Source organism: Herpailurus yagouaroundi, unplaced genomic scaffold (genome assembly GCF_014898765.1).
Source record: "Herpailurus yagouaroundi ecotype Mexico unplaced genomic scaffold, PumYag 77, whole genome shotgun sequence".
Lineage (NCBI taxonomy): Eukaryota > Metazoa > Chordata > Mammalia > Carnivora > Felidae > Herpailurus > Herpailurus yagouaroundi.
In genome coordinates this window covers 3,848,468-3,864,340 of record NW_024412388.1, presented here as the reverse complement: position 1 = coordinate 3,864,340, position 15,873 = coordinate 3,848,468, and the positions used below count along the sequence as shown (strand labels likewise).

Sequence of the window (15,873 nt, the reverse complement as noted above, 5' to 3'; positions counted from 1 at the left end):
CTGAGGCTCAGCCTCCTGACCTCAGGCTCGGCCACCCGGGCGCTGCCTGGCGGAGCCTCTTAGCTCAGAGACCAGAGTTCTGTGCTGTCCTTTGAGACCCTCCTGGTGCAGAGGAATTGCCTTTCACTTCCGCTGAGATGGTTAATAATTTGTTCCACCTCTCAAAAAGTATCTTCTGAAAAATCATCTGGGAAGCCAAAGTACCGTGCGGTTTCTGCATTTTCCTTCTGAGACGTATGTCGTTCTCCTTTAAACTCTCCCCCTAACAAAGCACATGCAGGCTTTCAGTGACAGCGTCCTGTTTCCTTCTCCTCGTATATTTTTTAAGTTATTTATTTCGAGAGAGAGAGAGAGAGCTGGAGAGCTGCAGGGAGAGTGAGAGGGAGAGAATCCCAAGCAGGTGCCACCCTGTCAGCACAGAGCCTGATGCGGGGCTCGATCCCGTGAACCGTGAGATCACGACCTGAGCCGAGATCAAGGGTCGGACGCTTAACTGATCGAGCCACCCAGGTGTCTCTCCTCCTCCTTGTGTTTTATGGGAGTGACCAGACAGGACCGCCGCCACACAGACCGGGCTGGCTGCCTCCAGGGCTCCCCTCAGCCCCTGGTGTTGCTACAGGGGTAGGTACACCAGCGGCCTGAGCTCGAGGTTCAGCTAGTGGGGTAGCCTCTGCTACCGTGCCAGTGCCACGAGAATCCACTCTCACATGGTCTTATTCGTCAGGTGGTGACAGCCATGTGATTTCCTCTTTAAAAGTGGACACTCTAGGGGTGCCTGAAGTGTTCAGCTTCAGCTCAGGTCACGATCTCCCGGTCTGTGAGTTCGAGCCCTGCGTCGGGCTCTGTGCTGACAGCTCGGAGCCTGGAGCTGCTTCGGATCCTATGTCTCCCTCCCTCTCTGCCCCTCCCCTGCTCATGCTGTGTCTCTCTCTGTCTTTCAAAAATGAATACATGTTAAAAAAAATTAAAAAGTGGACACTCTGGCCCTGGGCGTGGGGGTGGTATAAGGCGGGTGCAGGCTCTCACTTAGTCCTGGGGGGCTTTGGGCCAGGCACCTAGACTCTTGGCTCCGAATTCCCTCGTGTGTGCCTGAGAGAGAACGGTGTGCATCTCGTAAGGCTGCGGGGGTGCCAGATACATTCTCGAGCATGCACCCGGTGAGCAGTGGGCACTCCTGCATACACACTTGGTGCCAGGCCCTGTCCAGGAGCCGCACAGACCACGATGGAGAAGACCGTGTGTCCCCAAGCCGGCCGGGGTTGACGCTTACGTTGTCCCTCTGGAGCAGGGCCTCTCAGCCTGGGCGGGCTGACCCCTGGGGCTGGCCCTGTTGTGTGTTGTGTGCTGTGGGTGATGGCGGGCTCTGCCCTGGGTGCACAGAAGCCTCTGACTTTGGAGCTGGAGACTTTGCGTTTCCCAGAGGAGAGTTTTGTGTCACAGAGTCCCCGGGTTTGGGGCACTCGGGCTCATGGTGGCAAGTGCACAGGAAACCATCTGAGCCTCAAGTGGGAGGCCGCAGGAAGTGTTGGTAAGCCATCTGCCTTCCTGAAGATTCTCTGTTAAAGGCTTGTTGGAAAAGAATTGCTCGAAGACACTGTTGCGATCCCTGCTCCTCTCTTCCCTGGCCTCACCGCCCAGCCTTCCGCTTGCGACTGAAGCGAGCAGGTCGAGTGGCAGTGCAGTTGGGGACACGTGGCCGCGGCCTCTCCATCACGGCGCTTCATCAGACGCCCCATTTCAGTTCTGTCATGTGGGTGAGAAATGAGGACCTGGTCCCTGGGCAAAATGGTGTCCATGTTTTGGAAGATGAAGGCGTTAAGACAGGAGCATTTCCATGATTTATTAACCTGTTTACCCCATCAGGGAGGAATCCTGTCAAGTGTAGATGAGTGGGGATGTGACTGGAGTGAACGAGAGCCCCCCTCTTCAGTCCCGAGAGTTCTTCTCTTGCAGGTAATTTGACGGGCTTGACTCAAACTTTTAATCACGCGGTTTTAGTTGACGCACAGGATTTTCCTCTCGCAGCCTGCCTCGTGGTGTTAATTAGACATTCTTACACTGAAGGGCTTATTTGCAGTTTTGGCTCAGCTGAGTGCTGGCGGGAGTGCTGGCGGAGTCCAATCACGTGCTGCAAGGTGGGAATGGCACCTCGGTACCTGGTGAGCCGGGCTGGCCCCACTTTGCCCTCCTGGGGACTGTCCCCGCAAGGCAACCAGAGGATTAAAGCTTGTTAGAAAACAAAAATCAGGGGCCGTGGGGGCTCAGTTGGTTAAGTGTCCGACTCTGGATTTCTGCTCGGGTCACCATCTCGTGGATTGAGTCTGAGCTCTGCGTTGGCTCTGTGCTGATGGTGTGGAGCCTGCTTGGGATTCTCTCTCCCTCTCTCTGCCCCTCGCCTGCTTGAGTGTTCTCTCTCTCTCTCTCAAAATAAATAACTAAGCTAAAAAAAAAAACACCAACAAACCCCAAAAACCAAAAATCAGCTGTGTAAATTTGACAATCTAATTTGCTGTATTCACGACTCATGAATGAGGCGACATCCCATCTGGCAAATAGAAAGGAGCTCCGGGGAGCTGGACAGAGTGCAGGGCTAGAACAGGGTGGGAAAAAGTCGTTTCTGCAGAGAGAACATTGTTCTCGGGCGAGGTCCCCTTCCTGTGGGGGGAAGGCAGGGGTCAACCAGGTGGTCTGTGTCACCAGCACCGACCAGGGAGTCCCAGGTTGCCGGGTTAAAGGTTATGTGCCCGAGAGGTGGAGACCGCACTAGGTCAGGCGTGGCCTTGTTTGCTGACCGGGGCTCGGCACAGGTGACCCTGGGGCCTGTTGTGTTCTTTCTGAGAAGCTCCACGGCTGCCTTGTGCTCTCACCCCTGGGAGCCTTTTTACTTCCACAGGCTTCTGGGGGGTTTGTGTTTTATACCTGCCGAGGCTGGCCTTACCTTTGAGCTCTGAACTTGGGGGTGGGGTCGTGTCTTCAGGCTCCTTAGAGATTCTTCAGCACGGTGCTCTCCCCACACCGAAGGCTCCGTAAATGACGTTTGGAAAAGAGCACGCGCCCTTCACGGTCAGTAGTGACAGGGTAACACCCTTCAGGCCCTCGGGTCACGGTCGGCATGCTGTGCTCCCGGCGGCCGATGCTCCTGGTTGAAGGTGGGGTCTTTGGGGACAGACAGCAGCGGGGCTCTGCTGTTGTCGTTTCCGGTCTCAAATCATCGTCTTCGGGGGCAGATGGCAGGGAAGGGCCGCGGCCCTAAATTCAAACTTGGGCCTGCTGAACAGCTGGTGCTACTGCTCCAGGCAGAGCAGTGTCAGGGTGACCTCCGAGTGGGGGACCTTCGTGGCTTTGCATCGGAGCATCTGTTTCGCTGCCGAAAGGAGAAGCGGGCGGTGTTGCTAACGCGGACGTACCCAGGTATTGATAGGACAGGTGAGATGGTGACAAACCGACGCTGCGGCCGGCCGTTCAAGAACAGTTCTTGAGTCTCGGAAACAGAAACATAATTCTCTCTTGGTCCCACCACCTGTCAGCTGTGAGTGGCCATTATTTCATCATTTTGCCATAAAAGATAATAGAATAACGATTTATATCTCACGGCTGATGTTTTAATGTGTCTCTCTGTTATTCTGGGCTGACAGTCTGTGATTACAGGAAACGTTTTCTCGGTGACACCCTGGTAATGAGTCGTTAATGGGGGATTAGTCCACGGTTAAATCACATTGAAGCTGCCCAGCGTGGCCTTGCCTTACCGCTCCCTGGCTGGGGTGGGGGGGTCTATGTGTGCAAGGGGGTGACCTCTCACCCGTCACTCTCCCCCAGTGCGGGTGCAGTTCCGGGGACGCTCCCAGTGCAGAGCCACAGCTCAGCACCTCTGTCTAGGTTTGACCTGCGAAGCCCGGCCGCGATCCTGTCCGCATCCTCGGTGCCGACGACGTTTATTAGCTTTAAACAGAGGTGACTGCGCTGGGCTCACGAAATAAAAGAACCACAGAGCCCACAGAGCGGAGGCGCGTTCTCTTCTGTGCCAACGGAGAACGCCACCGTGCAGCCAGGCGCAGAGGCAGGTGGCTCTGACTCCCCTCTGTTGTCTTTCCCTTAAGGCTACCACCAGGACGACCCCCAGGATGGGTGGGGCGGGGGGGGACGGGGCGGGACAGGGCCCAGCTGGGGCTCTGTTTGCATAGGATGGAGCGGAAAGGTGACAGGTGGGAAACCTTTTAGGAGCCACCTGAATACCGTCTACTTGGCTTAGGTCCAAAAACAGTCTTGTAAGAAAATGCTGTCGAGGTGATTTTTGTCGTAAAAAGATGTTAGTTGGGCTCTGAACTGGGGATGATTACATAGCGTCTCAAGAAACCTAAGGATCCTGCTTAGTTGAAACAATTGGTTTGGTGGAACTTCTTAACGGCTGCACAGAAAACAGACTAGGGCCGACGTTGGCAAGCTGGGTTGAAGTTTTAGGCGGTGAGTGTTCTGTGGGACGGGTCGGCAGGCGTGTGTTTGCAATGACTGGTTCCCACGAGGTGACGGGGGCGTGAAGTCGCTCCTGCCTTTAGGTGCAGGGCCTGCGGCACGTTCCGTGGATGGGAGTGGATGGGAGTGGCTGGGAGCTCCTGGAACAGAACAGCTTCATTCATTCCCGTCCGAATGAAAAGTCGTGATACTAGCTTCCGACTCCGACTCCGACTCCGACGGAGCTATTCTGCTCCAACGCCCTAGAAGGAGGTGTGTCCCAGGAGGAGACACGTTTGCGGCATTTTAGGACCTGCAGGACAGTCCGTCACCTACGTTCTGGTTTCTGTTTTGCAGTCCTTATATTTTCACACGTCCTTAAACCACCCTAACATCGTGGCTGTGGTCGAAGTGGTCACCGAGGGCAGGAGGCCGGATGGCTCCCTCCAGGCTTTGTCATGTGGGTTCGGAATTCTTCGCATCTTCGGCAACAAGCTGGAGTCTCCTACCTCAGCCTCCCAGGACAAGCGGTATCTGCCTCGTTTTCTTTATCCTTGGGATTTTCCAGCCTCACTCTGGGGAGAGTTAACTGCTCATCATCCCCCACACGGAAAGCTTTCCCTTTGTCCACTTGTGTTGTGGTCTGTTCCCAACGGTGTGTGCTCTGGGAGGTCTTTGCTTTGGAGTAGCTGGGTTTGCCATTTCTGAGTAAGCCAGGGAGTTGTCCTTTAGATGGGGGTGGGGCCGGCTCTGGCCCTGGGCGTGGAGGTGGTATAAGGCGGGTGCAGGCTCTCACTTAGTCCTGGGGGGCTTTGGGCCAGGCACCTAGACTCTTGGCTCCGAATTCCCTCGTGTGTGCCTGAGAGAGAACGGTGTGCATCTCGTAAGGCTGCGGGGGTGCCAGATACGTTCTCGAGCACGCACGCGGTGAGCAGCGGGCACTCCTGCATACACACTTGGTGCCAGGCCCTGTCCAGGAGCCGCACAGACCACGATGGAGAAGACCGTGTGTCCCCACGCCGGCCGGGGTTGACGCTTACGTTGTCCCTCTGGAGCAGGGCCTCTCAGCCTGGGCGGGCTGACGCCTGGGGCTGGATAAGTCTTTGCCGGGGGGCATCCTGTGTGCTGCAGGATCTCTGAGAACATCCCTGGCCTTACCCACTAGATGCCAGAAACCTCCCAGCCTCCTCCCCCCACTTGTGACCATTGGAAATACCTGTGGACGATACCAAATATCAGGCAGTCTCACCCCTGGTTGAGAAAACCAGTGGTCTGGATACACAACCATGGCACTTCCTCAGACGTTGTCTTTGCTGGGACATTTCAGAGCGTTATAAATTTCCCTGGCGTAGTTTTCTAGTGCCTGGGTGCGTGGGGGCGGGCTGTCCGTGTGCTGGAAGTGTGTGGCCAGGGGCACGGGGGGGTGTGGGGGGCGCCAGGGGCGTGGGTGGCACGGGGGGGCTGCTGCTCCGCTTGGCCATCTCTCTTCTCTGCGGAAGGTGTGATTGTCTGGTGTGTAGAAAGCTCTAGTAGGTGTGGGGCGGTTGGTGAGTTGCGTGCTTTCCTTCCGAGACGTGTGGCTGACGTCTGGTGACTGGAAGCAAGACGCGGAGAGTTGACGTGCACCCCCTGGACGTGTCTTGCAGGTTGAAGCTGTACCATGGCACCCCCCGCGCCCTCCTGCACCCGCTTCTCCACGACCCCGTAGAACGTAAGCGACGAGGCGTGGCCCGGCCTGGCCCGCGGTGTTCCCGCGGAAGGTCCTGCCGTCCTCAACAGCACTGGTTCACCCTGTAACTCTGAGTGCTCTCTGCCCTCAGTCCATCTTGGGATCTTTCTCCGTGGAAACCTATCAGCTTAGCGGATTTATTTAGTGAATTAGGGCAAAACTTCTCACGGGCCCGGAGTTTGGACACAACTGAAGGAACTCTAATGTGTCAGCCTGAGAGGAGGGCATTGCTTCCTGCGGACGTCCCTGGGACAGCAGCCCCGGAGCCTCCTGGCCACCGGGGCGGCAGCCTTGCCCACCAGACGGGGTAGTTGCTGTCGGTCACCGGCCGCGCGGGCACCAGAGACCTTTCGCCGTGAGGTCCCCTGGTTCCGCTCGGCACGGCACGGCCTTCCAGCTGTGCCTGACCGCAGAGGAGCGTCCCGCGGGGCCTCCCGCCGTCCCCCACGAGGCCCAGCAGCCGTGTGGAGGATGGACAGATGGATGGGGGCGCCTGGTAGAACATCTCCGAGGCCCAGGGTGGGGGTGTGGAGGGGTCAGGTGGTCGGAGGTGGATCCGTTTGGGAGGATGGCTTTTCTTGTCTTAGACTTGTTGCCGGATTCTGTGACAGGAACTTTGAGCCTGCCCCGTGTCCTGAGCCAATCCCACGCCTTCCACTGCCCACTGAATCTGGCGAAAATTTCATTACAGAGGAGCAATCAGTCCAAAACTTTATTTTATTTTTTAAAGTATTCAAAAAATTTTTTTAAATGTTTATTTTTGAGACAGAGAGAGACAGAGCGTGAGTGGGGAGGGGGCAGAGGGAGAGGGAGACACAGAATCCGAAGCAGGCTACAGGCTGTGAGCTGTCAGCCCAGAGCCTGACACGGGGCTGGAACTCACGGAATGGGAGGTCGTGACCTGAACCGAAGTTGGATGCTTAACCCACTGAGCCACCCAGGCGACCTAAGATATTTTTTTAAAAGTTTACTTATTTTAGAGAGAGGGTGAGAGAGAGAGAGCTCATGTACATCCATGCGTGTGAGTGAGCAGGGGAGGGGCAGAGAGAGAGAATCCCAAGCAGCCTCTGTGGTGTCAGTGCAGAGCCCGACTCGGGGCTCTAACTCGCGAGGAACCCTGAGATCATGATGTGAGCTGAAATCAAGAGTTGGATGCCTAACCGGCTGAGCCACTCAGGTGCCCCTGAAACTTAATTTTATTGATAGAAATTGACTTTTAGGTTATTTCTTAATTGAGTCTAATCATTACTTTGCTGGCATTTTGTGTCCTGGAGCATCCTTAGGATCAAGACTTTTTTTTTTTTTTTTTTTTAAATTTAATTTTAAATAGGCTCCATGCCCAACGGTGGGGCTTGAATCATGATCCTGAGATCAAGAGTCACATGCTCCATCGACTGAGCCAGCCGGGCATCCCAGGATCAGGACCTTTAGACAGATGTGCACAGCCAGCGGCTTGTCCTGGGGCAGCAGTGGAAGGTTGTGTGCTGGGAGCTGAGAGCATGAGGGTCACCTTCTCGTGGGCGTTTCCCGAAATGTACCGATTTCTTGCTCGAATGGGCAACACATTGACATGATTGAGAATTAAAACAGCATAAAGTTTAAAAAGGTCCAGTGAGGCCTTACCCCACTGCTCTGCTCCCTCCCTTGCACCCCTAGGTGTCTCTAGGACCCTCGTGTGGGACAGAGGCAAGAGCACATTTCCAGGCTCTCATTTTTGCCTCCTCTTTTCCCCTTGACAGTTTGCCTTAGTGAAGTCTTCCTGTTGGTGCCTGGAGCGCCCCCCACTCTTCCTACGGCCGCGTGCTGTCGTTGAGGTCGCGATCCGTGCTTTACTGAGTGGTCCTGCGAGCCAACCTTGGGGGACCCAGGGAACAGAGTTTGGGAACGTTACTGGTGTGGACAGCTGCCGTTTTGCACGCGTGCCTGCACAGCTGGGGGTTGAACTCCCGGAAGCTGGGGTGCTGGGTCTGAGGACTAGTTTGTAACATTTCTCCTGATTTCCCTCCATGGAGGCCCGGCCAGCGTCTTTCCAACCAGCCATACGGAGAGTGCCTTTCAGGGCATTTAAATCTTAAAGTAGGCAGCAGACCCTGTGTCTGTGGTGGTTAGGTATTACATATGTAGTTTTCGTTCATTTCGTTTTCTAACAAATGCAGTAGGTCATATTTAGCTCATTTCTTATGAAATCGTGTGGCACGTTGTAGTAGGTGCTTAGGCTCCTGTCAGTGGAAGTATTCAAGTCCCAGCAAGACTTTTTTGGGGGGCTGTGTAGAGGGGCTGTCTCTGGTCCGTCTCAACTCCAGGGCCCTGTGGTTCTGGGCGCCGCCCTTCCTTGAACCTCAGTTCCTGTTGATGCTGTTCCCTCCATCTTCCCGAGCTCTGTGTCCGAACCCTTTTTAGCCGTCGCTTTCTCCAGGATGCTCTCCCTCTTCACTCTCCCTGGTCCGCTGTCTGCTGTCCACACCTACATGGGGTTCAGTCCCGTTCTCCCTTGTGCTGCAGGTATCGTGGTGTTTGTGTCTTGGTCTGTCCTTGAGGGCTGGGCTCTATTCAGAGGCTGCTGCTCCCAGGTCCCAGTCCTGCTGCTCCGTGGGCTCGATGATGCAGGTGCTGAGTGGGGAAGGGAGGCAGGCTGGGGCCCAGGGTGCCTTCTGGACCCCTGGTGATAATGGGGACCGGGCGGTTTCTGGACTTCATGACTCGGTGGGGAGGGGTGAGCAGGAGGGATTTTGTTGTGTTGCATTAAAAACGAGTATCTGGGAGGGCGCCTGAGTGGCCCAGTCGGTTAAGCGTCCAACTTCCCCTCAGGTCATGATCTCACGGTTCGTAAGTTCGAGCCCCACATCGGGCTCTCTGCTGTCAGCACAGAGCCCGCTTCTGATCCTCTGACCCCCTTTTCTGCCTGCTTGTGGCATGCATGGTCTTTCTCAGAAATAAACAAACATTAAAAAAAAAAAAAAAAAAGCAGGTATGTGTGTTTGTAGTTTCACCAGAGAGTTCTTAAGGATCAATTCTTTTTGCTTTTTAGGCTGAACAGAGCATTTCCCCTGCCTTCGTGGAAAAATGCGTTTCCTGCTTGCGGTGTTTCTTTCTTAGATGCTCAGTTTATCGACTGGTTTGACCCAAAGGGCCTTTGGTCACAGCTGTCACACGGGTGTTTTCTCCCCCAGAAAACAAGCATATGACCCTCATGGAGAGCTGCAGCCTGCAGTACATGCTGAGGCCACACCCGCTCCTGGAGCCCGTGTTCCATCTTCTTCCCGAGAACCTTCTGGTGTCTGGTCTGCAGCACATTCCTGGCCTCCTTCCCGCTCACGGAGAAAAGGGTAAGGGCTGCTCGTCTCTCTCCATTTGGTGTGTCTGTATTATTGACGGCTGATGGCTAGACCTCATAGGAATTGGGCTCTACAGAGGGGTCTGGGTGTGGCTAGGCACCCTCAGCAAGTGGCCTGGTAGAGGTGGTGGTGGGAGAGGGAAGGGGGGAGGGGGGAGGGGGAGGTGGTGATGTGGGGCGAGGGGGAAGGACAGGGACGGGGTGGGGGGGGAGGAGGGGATGAGAGGGAGGAGGAGGGAGGGGCAATGCCCTGTCTGCCTGTCATCCCTTCTGAGCGGTGTCTCGTGTCCCTCAGATCACTTCTGTTTTCTTTCCTGGGGAAACGCTTTCGTAAGACACGTAGTTCACATCTTTATGACCAAGGTCAGGAAAACCACTTGCTAGATCTCTCGGCCTTCCTGGACGCCCCTGTCCGTGGCTCGATTATTAATTACTTTTAAATTGTGGTGAAATAGACACGACACAGAATTTACTATTCTGACCTCTTCAAGTGTGCAGTTCGGTAGCGTTAAGCACATTCTCGTGGTTGTGCAGCCGCCACCACCACCATCCACATCCAGAACCTTCTCATCGGCCCAACCTGAAGCCCTGTCCCCACTAAATACACACTCCCCATATCCCCTCCCCCAGCCCCTGGCCACCACCGTTCTTTCTGTCCCTGAATTTGACTCCTCTGAGGTCTTCCTAGAAGTGGAATCATCAGGATTCCACTTCTGTGACCAGCTTATTTCGCTTGGCATCGTGTCCTCAAGGGTCATCGTGTTGAATCACATTTTGGGGTTTCCTTCCCTTTTTAAGGCTGAATAATATTCCATTGCACGGATGGACCACGTTGTATTCATCCATTTACCTTTGGATGGACACCTGGGTCGTTCCGCCTTTTGGCTGTTGTGCCTAATGCTGTTATGAACGTGGTGTGCAGTGGGTTGGTAATCTTTGAACGCTGGAATCCACGTGGAAGCCTCAGGACTCCGTCTTGGTGTGATTTAGAAGTAGGTTCTCCAGCGGTGGATTTGGGACAACCCCTTCATGCCTCGGAGATCACTGCAGAGATGTGCTCTGCTCTGGGGTCCTGCTGATGGGCCTTGACCTGGGCCTCATGCTCCTTCTGGGTACTTCCAGGGGTCTTTAGTCCGGCTGCGTGAGGAATCCAGGAGAAGGGACCACCCCAGTTCTTTCCCGCCCGCATGGCAGAACCTCTTGTCCTGGGTGGTCTGGCTCCTTGTTCTGGCCCAGGGAGAGCAGGATGGGGCGTGAGTGTGAGTTGTGATGTGCCGAGTTTTGACTTAGAACAGCGACTCTCAAGAACCCAAAGAAAAGGTGCAGTTCAGCTCCAGTGTGAGAATGTTTCCAGTAACGGTGTCCCTGCACGTGGCTTGGTGTTCGGGTCCGTGCTGGGATGCAGACGTTGTTATCTGAGTCCATGAGTTTCTTGGATGGGTCCGTGGGGGTCATCTCATCACGAGGTCACTGTTTTTCCTGAGAAGAGATAACGATGCGTGAAAAACGATAAATTAACTATGAACAGAAGCAAGTCCTAGGACTGGTCCCGGCTTTGGGTCTGCCGTGGCTCACTGAGCTTCAACCCTCCACCCCCCAGCCCCATATGGGAAGTCTTCCCGCCCTCTGTAATCCTCTTGTGTCCCCTCGAGAGGGAGGAGGGGACAGACAGGGAGACAGAGAAAATGCCACAGGGTCTCTGCTGTCGAGATTGAAAGCAACGTGACAACCTGCATCTGCTTGGAGACCCTGGCCCCGTCGGTCACGGAGGGCCCTGTAAGTGCCGCTGTGCCGTGTGCTGATGTCAAGAACCTAGGTGCACACCTGCCGTAGAGTCCCTTACGTAAGTCTTACCCGACCTGGGGTTCTGGGAAAGCAGCCTTTCGTTGGGGCCCGAGGCGGCTCCATCACTTTGAGACTCGCCAGCGGGTGTCAGCAGAGCTGCAGGGAAAACCTGGCAATACCCACAGCTCATCGGGGGCCTGTGTCTGTGTCACTACGGCTGGGGCAAGAGGGCAGCTCCGACGGCCCCGGGTCTGTTCTCAGTATCTCGTGGCAGTCCGAGGGGTCGGGGGGCCGCTACAGAGTCCTCCAAGGTCGTGTCTTCTGAAGGGATCTGAACCCCAGTGGCTTCCCATTTGCCCCCTTCGTGTGGGCAGCCAGCTGGTCACTGGGGCACTTACCGGATGCAGGCGGTGCCTGTGAAATTGCAAAACTGATGACAGTTTAGGTTGTTGTTTTCTTAAAAATTTATTTATTTTGAGAGAGAGAGAGCGAGCGCTTATACACAAGTGAGCGAGGGAGGGACAGAGAGAGGGAGAGAGAGAGTCCTAAGCAGTCTCCACGCTGGCAGCACAGAGCCCAATCTCGAGCCACAGGGCTCGATCTCGTGACCCTGAGGCCATGACCTGACCTGAGATCGAGAGTCCGATGCTTACCCAACTGAGCCCCCCGGGCGCCTCTGTGTCATATTTAAAAACCAATGACCAGGATGGGGTGCCTGGGTGGCTCGGTCGGTGGAGCGTCCAACCTCGGCTCAGGTCATGATCTCCCGGTCTGTGAGTTCGAGCCCCGCGTCGGGCTCTGTGCTGACAGCTCGGAGCCTGGAGCCTGCTTCGGATTCTGTCTCTCTCTCTCTCTGCCCCTCCTGCTCATGCTCTGTCTCTCTCTCTCTCTCTCTCTCTCTCTCTCTGTCAAAAATAAATAACATTAAAAAAATTTAAAAAATAAAAAATAAAAACCAATGACCAGGGACTGTGGAGTGGAGCCTGAATATGCTTGGGTGGGCAGGCAGGCACATTCCCCCTTCTCGGGGAGAAAGGACCAGAATGCAGCTTCTCACCAAGGCCCCCGGTGACCACCTGAGACTCTGAGAAAGGAAACCCGTTGTGCTCAGTCTTTGCCTCGCGTGCAGGATGCCAGGTTGAAAATCTAGCTCACGGCCTTGCGGCCCTCAGCTCGCGTCCTGACAGCGGTTACGGTCTGTGTTATAAATCCTGCCCAGGGTCTTCTGGGCTTTTGTGACTCAGTCTTGGAAAAGGGTTTCTTTGCTGGGTGACGTTTTATCACCCTGAAAGGGCCAAGGCAGGGACTGGGACCGGCTTCCGTGGTGGAATTCACGTGCAGTTTGCAGCCGGTCTGACTTTATTTTGCTGTCATGGGGGGACGTGGATATTTGTTTGCTTGGGAAATGCCACAGTACAGGAGGATTGAGACTTGTTTGACGGAAATTTTTATTGAGGTCATTCCAGATTCACATGTGGTTTTAACAAATAACGCAGGGAGAGTCCGTGTGTCCTTTGCCCAGTTTGCCCCAAATTGTCGCACGACGTCACGACCAGGATACGGCGACACAGTCGCGACCTTCTCCCCATTTCCCTAGTTTGACTCCCCACTTTGTGTGAGGACTGACTTTTGAAGAGTGGTTTTCGGCCTGGGAGGGACTGGAGACGACAGGTCTGAATTGTGGTTGTTCTGGTGGCTCCTCGTCACTCCCCGGAAGAAAGGCAGGCCTTCCCTTCGAGGGACGCTTTCAGAATCTGTGCCGATTAGCAGGTGCTGTCGGTCTGTCGTTTCTTCTCTGCAACTAGGAAATCCTTGCAGCCTCCCTCGCTCTGTCTTCTGTTCTTTGCCTGGTCCTGACCTTTCCCTGGCTTCTGTGTGACAGGCCTGGACAGCCGCATCAGCACCAGGCTGACTGTTCACGTGCCCCTGAAAGCTGCTGCTTGCAAGGAGAGCCCCCACGCCCTGGCTTCGAGCGAGCCTCTGCCCTGGGGCTCCTTGGCCTGCTCCCGTGGCCGCAGAGCTGTGAGCCGGTCATGGGCCCGGTGCCGTGCGGCTGCCTCTCTCGGCGTGGGAGGTGGTCTCTGGAGATGGGTTTGGGAGAGGGCTCGGGTCGCTCATCCGGCCCTGGAGCAGATGCAGAGCTTTGCATAAAGTGGCTGAGTGCAGTGGAAGCTGGTCATCAATGTAAGTGGGAAGCCCGTTTTCTAGAACTGGACGGAACGGAGTCCCGAGCGAGGCTTCCTCGCCAGGTGCTCAGGGAGGTGTGGGGGTCCTGGGCCCACGTCCCATGGTGCTTCTAGCTGGAGGAAAGCGGAGGGCCTCCCGCTCCCCCCACACCCAGCGAGCTGCCACCACAGCAGCGTCTGGAGCAGAGCACTTGACCATGGACCTCTGCCAGGGGCTCAGTGGGAGTGAGCTGTGACTCTGTGGCATCTGGGTGGGGGGGTGGGGCGGCGGCATCTGGGCTGGGGGGGCGGGGCCTCCGGGGAGACCTGTGTGGAAGTCACAGAGGTGGTCTGGATGCCGTGAGTCCCGGGAATGTGTGCGTGGCAGGGAGGCCGAGGAAGACTGACACTGAGGTGTCCCTGCTGCGTGCGCCTCCCCCACGGCCATCCTCACAGTGAGCCTTCGTCCTCCCTGACCCGCAGACCAGTGGCTCTCTGACCCCTTCATCCGCTCTGAACACCCGCTTTGGTGATCTGCCTCCCACCTTTCCTTCCTCACTGCCTTCCTCCTTCGTCCCTCCCTTTGGTTTCACTGAGTGGCCGCTCTGTACTGGGAAGGCCCTGCCCCGCCCTCCTGCGTGTCCGCTCCTGTAGACATGCCCCGCAAGCGGCCTTTTCCCGCGGACCCTCCCTCGGCTGCCACATGGTGGCCCGCTCTGGTTGGTGTCCCCACTCAGGAATGCCCTGAGGTGCTCCTTAAGGATGCACCGCCCCCTGACCTGCTGATGGTGCATTTCAGCAGACGGCATCCAGGCACCTCAGAGGCTGCGGGGTTCTTCTCCCAGGCTCCCAGACCACTCAGATCCTTGTGAGGAGGGGATTCGGCTTCTGGATTGCCCCATGTGAGCGCGGGGCGCCGGTGGGCAGGGGTGGTGCCAGCAGAGCAGGCTCCTGCCCTGTGTGAGCTCCAGTTTTAACACGACAAAGGTAGTCTTCCTTCCGGCCTCAGTCCCCAGGGAACCGCCCCAGAGAAAGCCACCGCCCCCAGTGTGGTGTGCACCTTTATACCTTTTCTGGCCACCGATGCTCTGGTTTGTCTGGGATTCAGGAAGGCTCACTGGGTGCATCTGTGTGCACAGGCCCTGAGCAGGGGTGAGGGCACGGCGCGCGCCTCTTAGTGGAGTGCTCATGTCTTGGGTGGATTTGAGCAGGGGCAGACCCCACGCCTCACCACGGCCATCGGAGGCAGCAGGTGTTGTAGAAGCGCCACGTCTCAGCCTCCTTTCTTCCCGTTGCCTCTCTTGCAGCGCTGTTTGTGTGGTAGGGTGCGTTCTGATGAATCCAGTATCCTTCCAGGAGAGCTGTGTCCCTGGGAGGTTGTGGACCCTGTTGGGACCTCGTGGGGAGCTCCTTGGGCACCTGGGGGTGTTTCCGAGCACCTCCCCAAAGGATGTCACTAGGAGGGAATTCTTGCTTGTTCAGCACCTGTAACCCCCATTTTCTCGGCAGTGCGTGCGTGGGAATCCCTGAGGGAAATGGGTCTGTTTCCCATAGGAGCAGTGCTATTTTGGGGAAATAGATTTGTACCCAAAGGCTTGGCAACAGACACATGAAAGCTAGGCCCAGTTACAGAGCATGAGGGCCAAGAGCTGCCCCCTGGGGCGGTCGGTTCTGCCGAGGCTCCATCCATCCTGGCGCTGAGGTGGGTGGTGCACTGAGCAAGTACATACAGACGGTGGTGTTGGAGCCGTCCAGTGGGGCCGACAGACCTTGGTGAGCATGGCTCCACTCCTGGCCGTGGGGTGAGCCCTGAGTTTCCTAAGCTCTCCCAGTCTCTGCTGCTGCGTTTTCTCCGTAAAATGGGGGGCATTCTTGGGACCTGTCCCGGAGATGCCTTTGGGAGCAGATGACCGGGCTGGTGGAGCCCAGTGCCAAGGACTTGGAAAGGGCTCAGCCCAGGACCTCTTGTCCTTTCTCCGTGGGACACTGTCCTCTGCTGTGGCTGCCCTGGGGCTGCCTTCTGCGGTACAGCATCCGGGGAGGCCTGCTTTGCTGAGAGCCCTTCTCTGGAGCCTGTGCCTTTCACAAGACGTGGCCGGGGGACAGCTTGCCGGATGCCAGCCAGCCCTGCCTCCCGGGTCCTTCAGGCTGTAGAAGGTTCTCTGTGGCCAGTGCAGATACGGCTCTTCAGCCTGCTGTCCTGATGGAAGAGGTGTCCTTCCTCCCTCCTCCCCCCCTTCTGTGCCTGGGACGCTCTTCCTCACTGTGAGACCAGGGTCATGGCTCTTTTTTTTTTTTTTTTTAATTTATTTTTAATGTTTATATATTTTTGAGAGAGAGAGCGCGCGAGCGAGCATGAGCGGGGAGGGGCAGTGTGAGGGAGGCACAGAATCTGAAGCAGGCAGAGCCTG

The 15,873-nt window shown here is 56.2% G+C and overlaps 1 protein-coding gene across 7 annotated transcripts in view; it reads left to right on the top strand.

Moving 5' to 3' along the window:
• NPHP4 (nephrocystin 4) overlaps positions 1 to 15,873 on the top strand; it is a 109,011-nt gene that overhangs the window by 19,770 nt on the left and 73,368 nt on the right. For 6 of the 7 annotated variants that reach the window (XM_040459581.1, XM_040459554.1, XM_040459573.1 and 3 more), the window contains 3 exons: positions 4,807 to 4,979; positions 6,096 to 6,160; positions 9,349 to 9,504. In XM_040459581.1, the coding sequence (XP_040315515.1) occupies positions 4,807 to 4,979; positions 6,096 to 6,160; positions 9,349 to 9,504 (394 nt within the window). The remainder of the gene's footprint in view (positions 1 to 4,806; positions 4,980 to 6,095; positions 6,161 to 9,348; positions 9,505 to 15,873) is intronic. The other variant, XM_040459608.1, reaches the window with a different exon arrangement.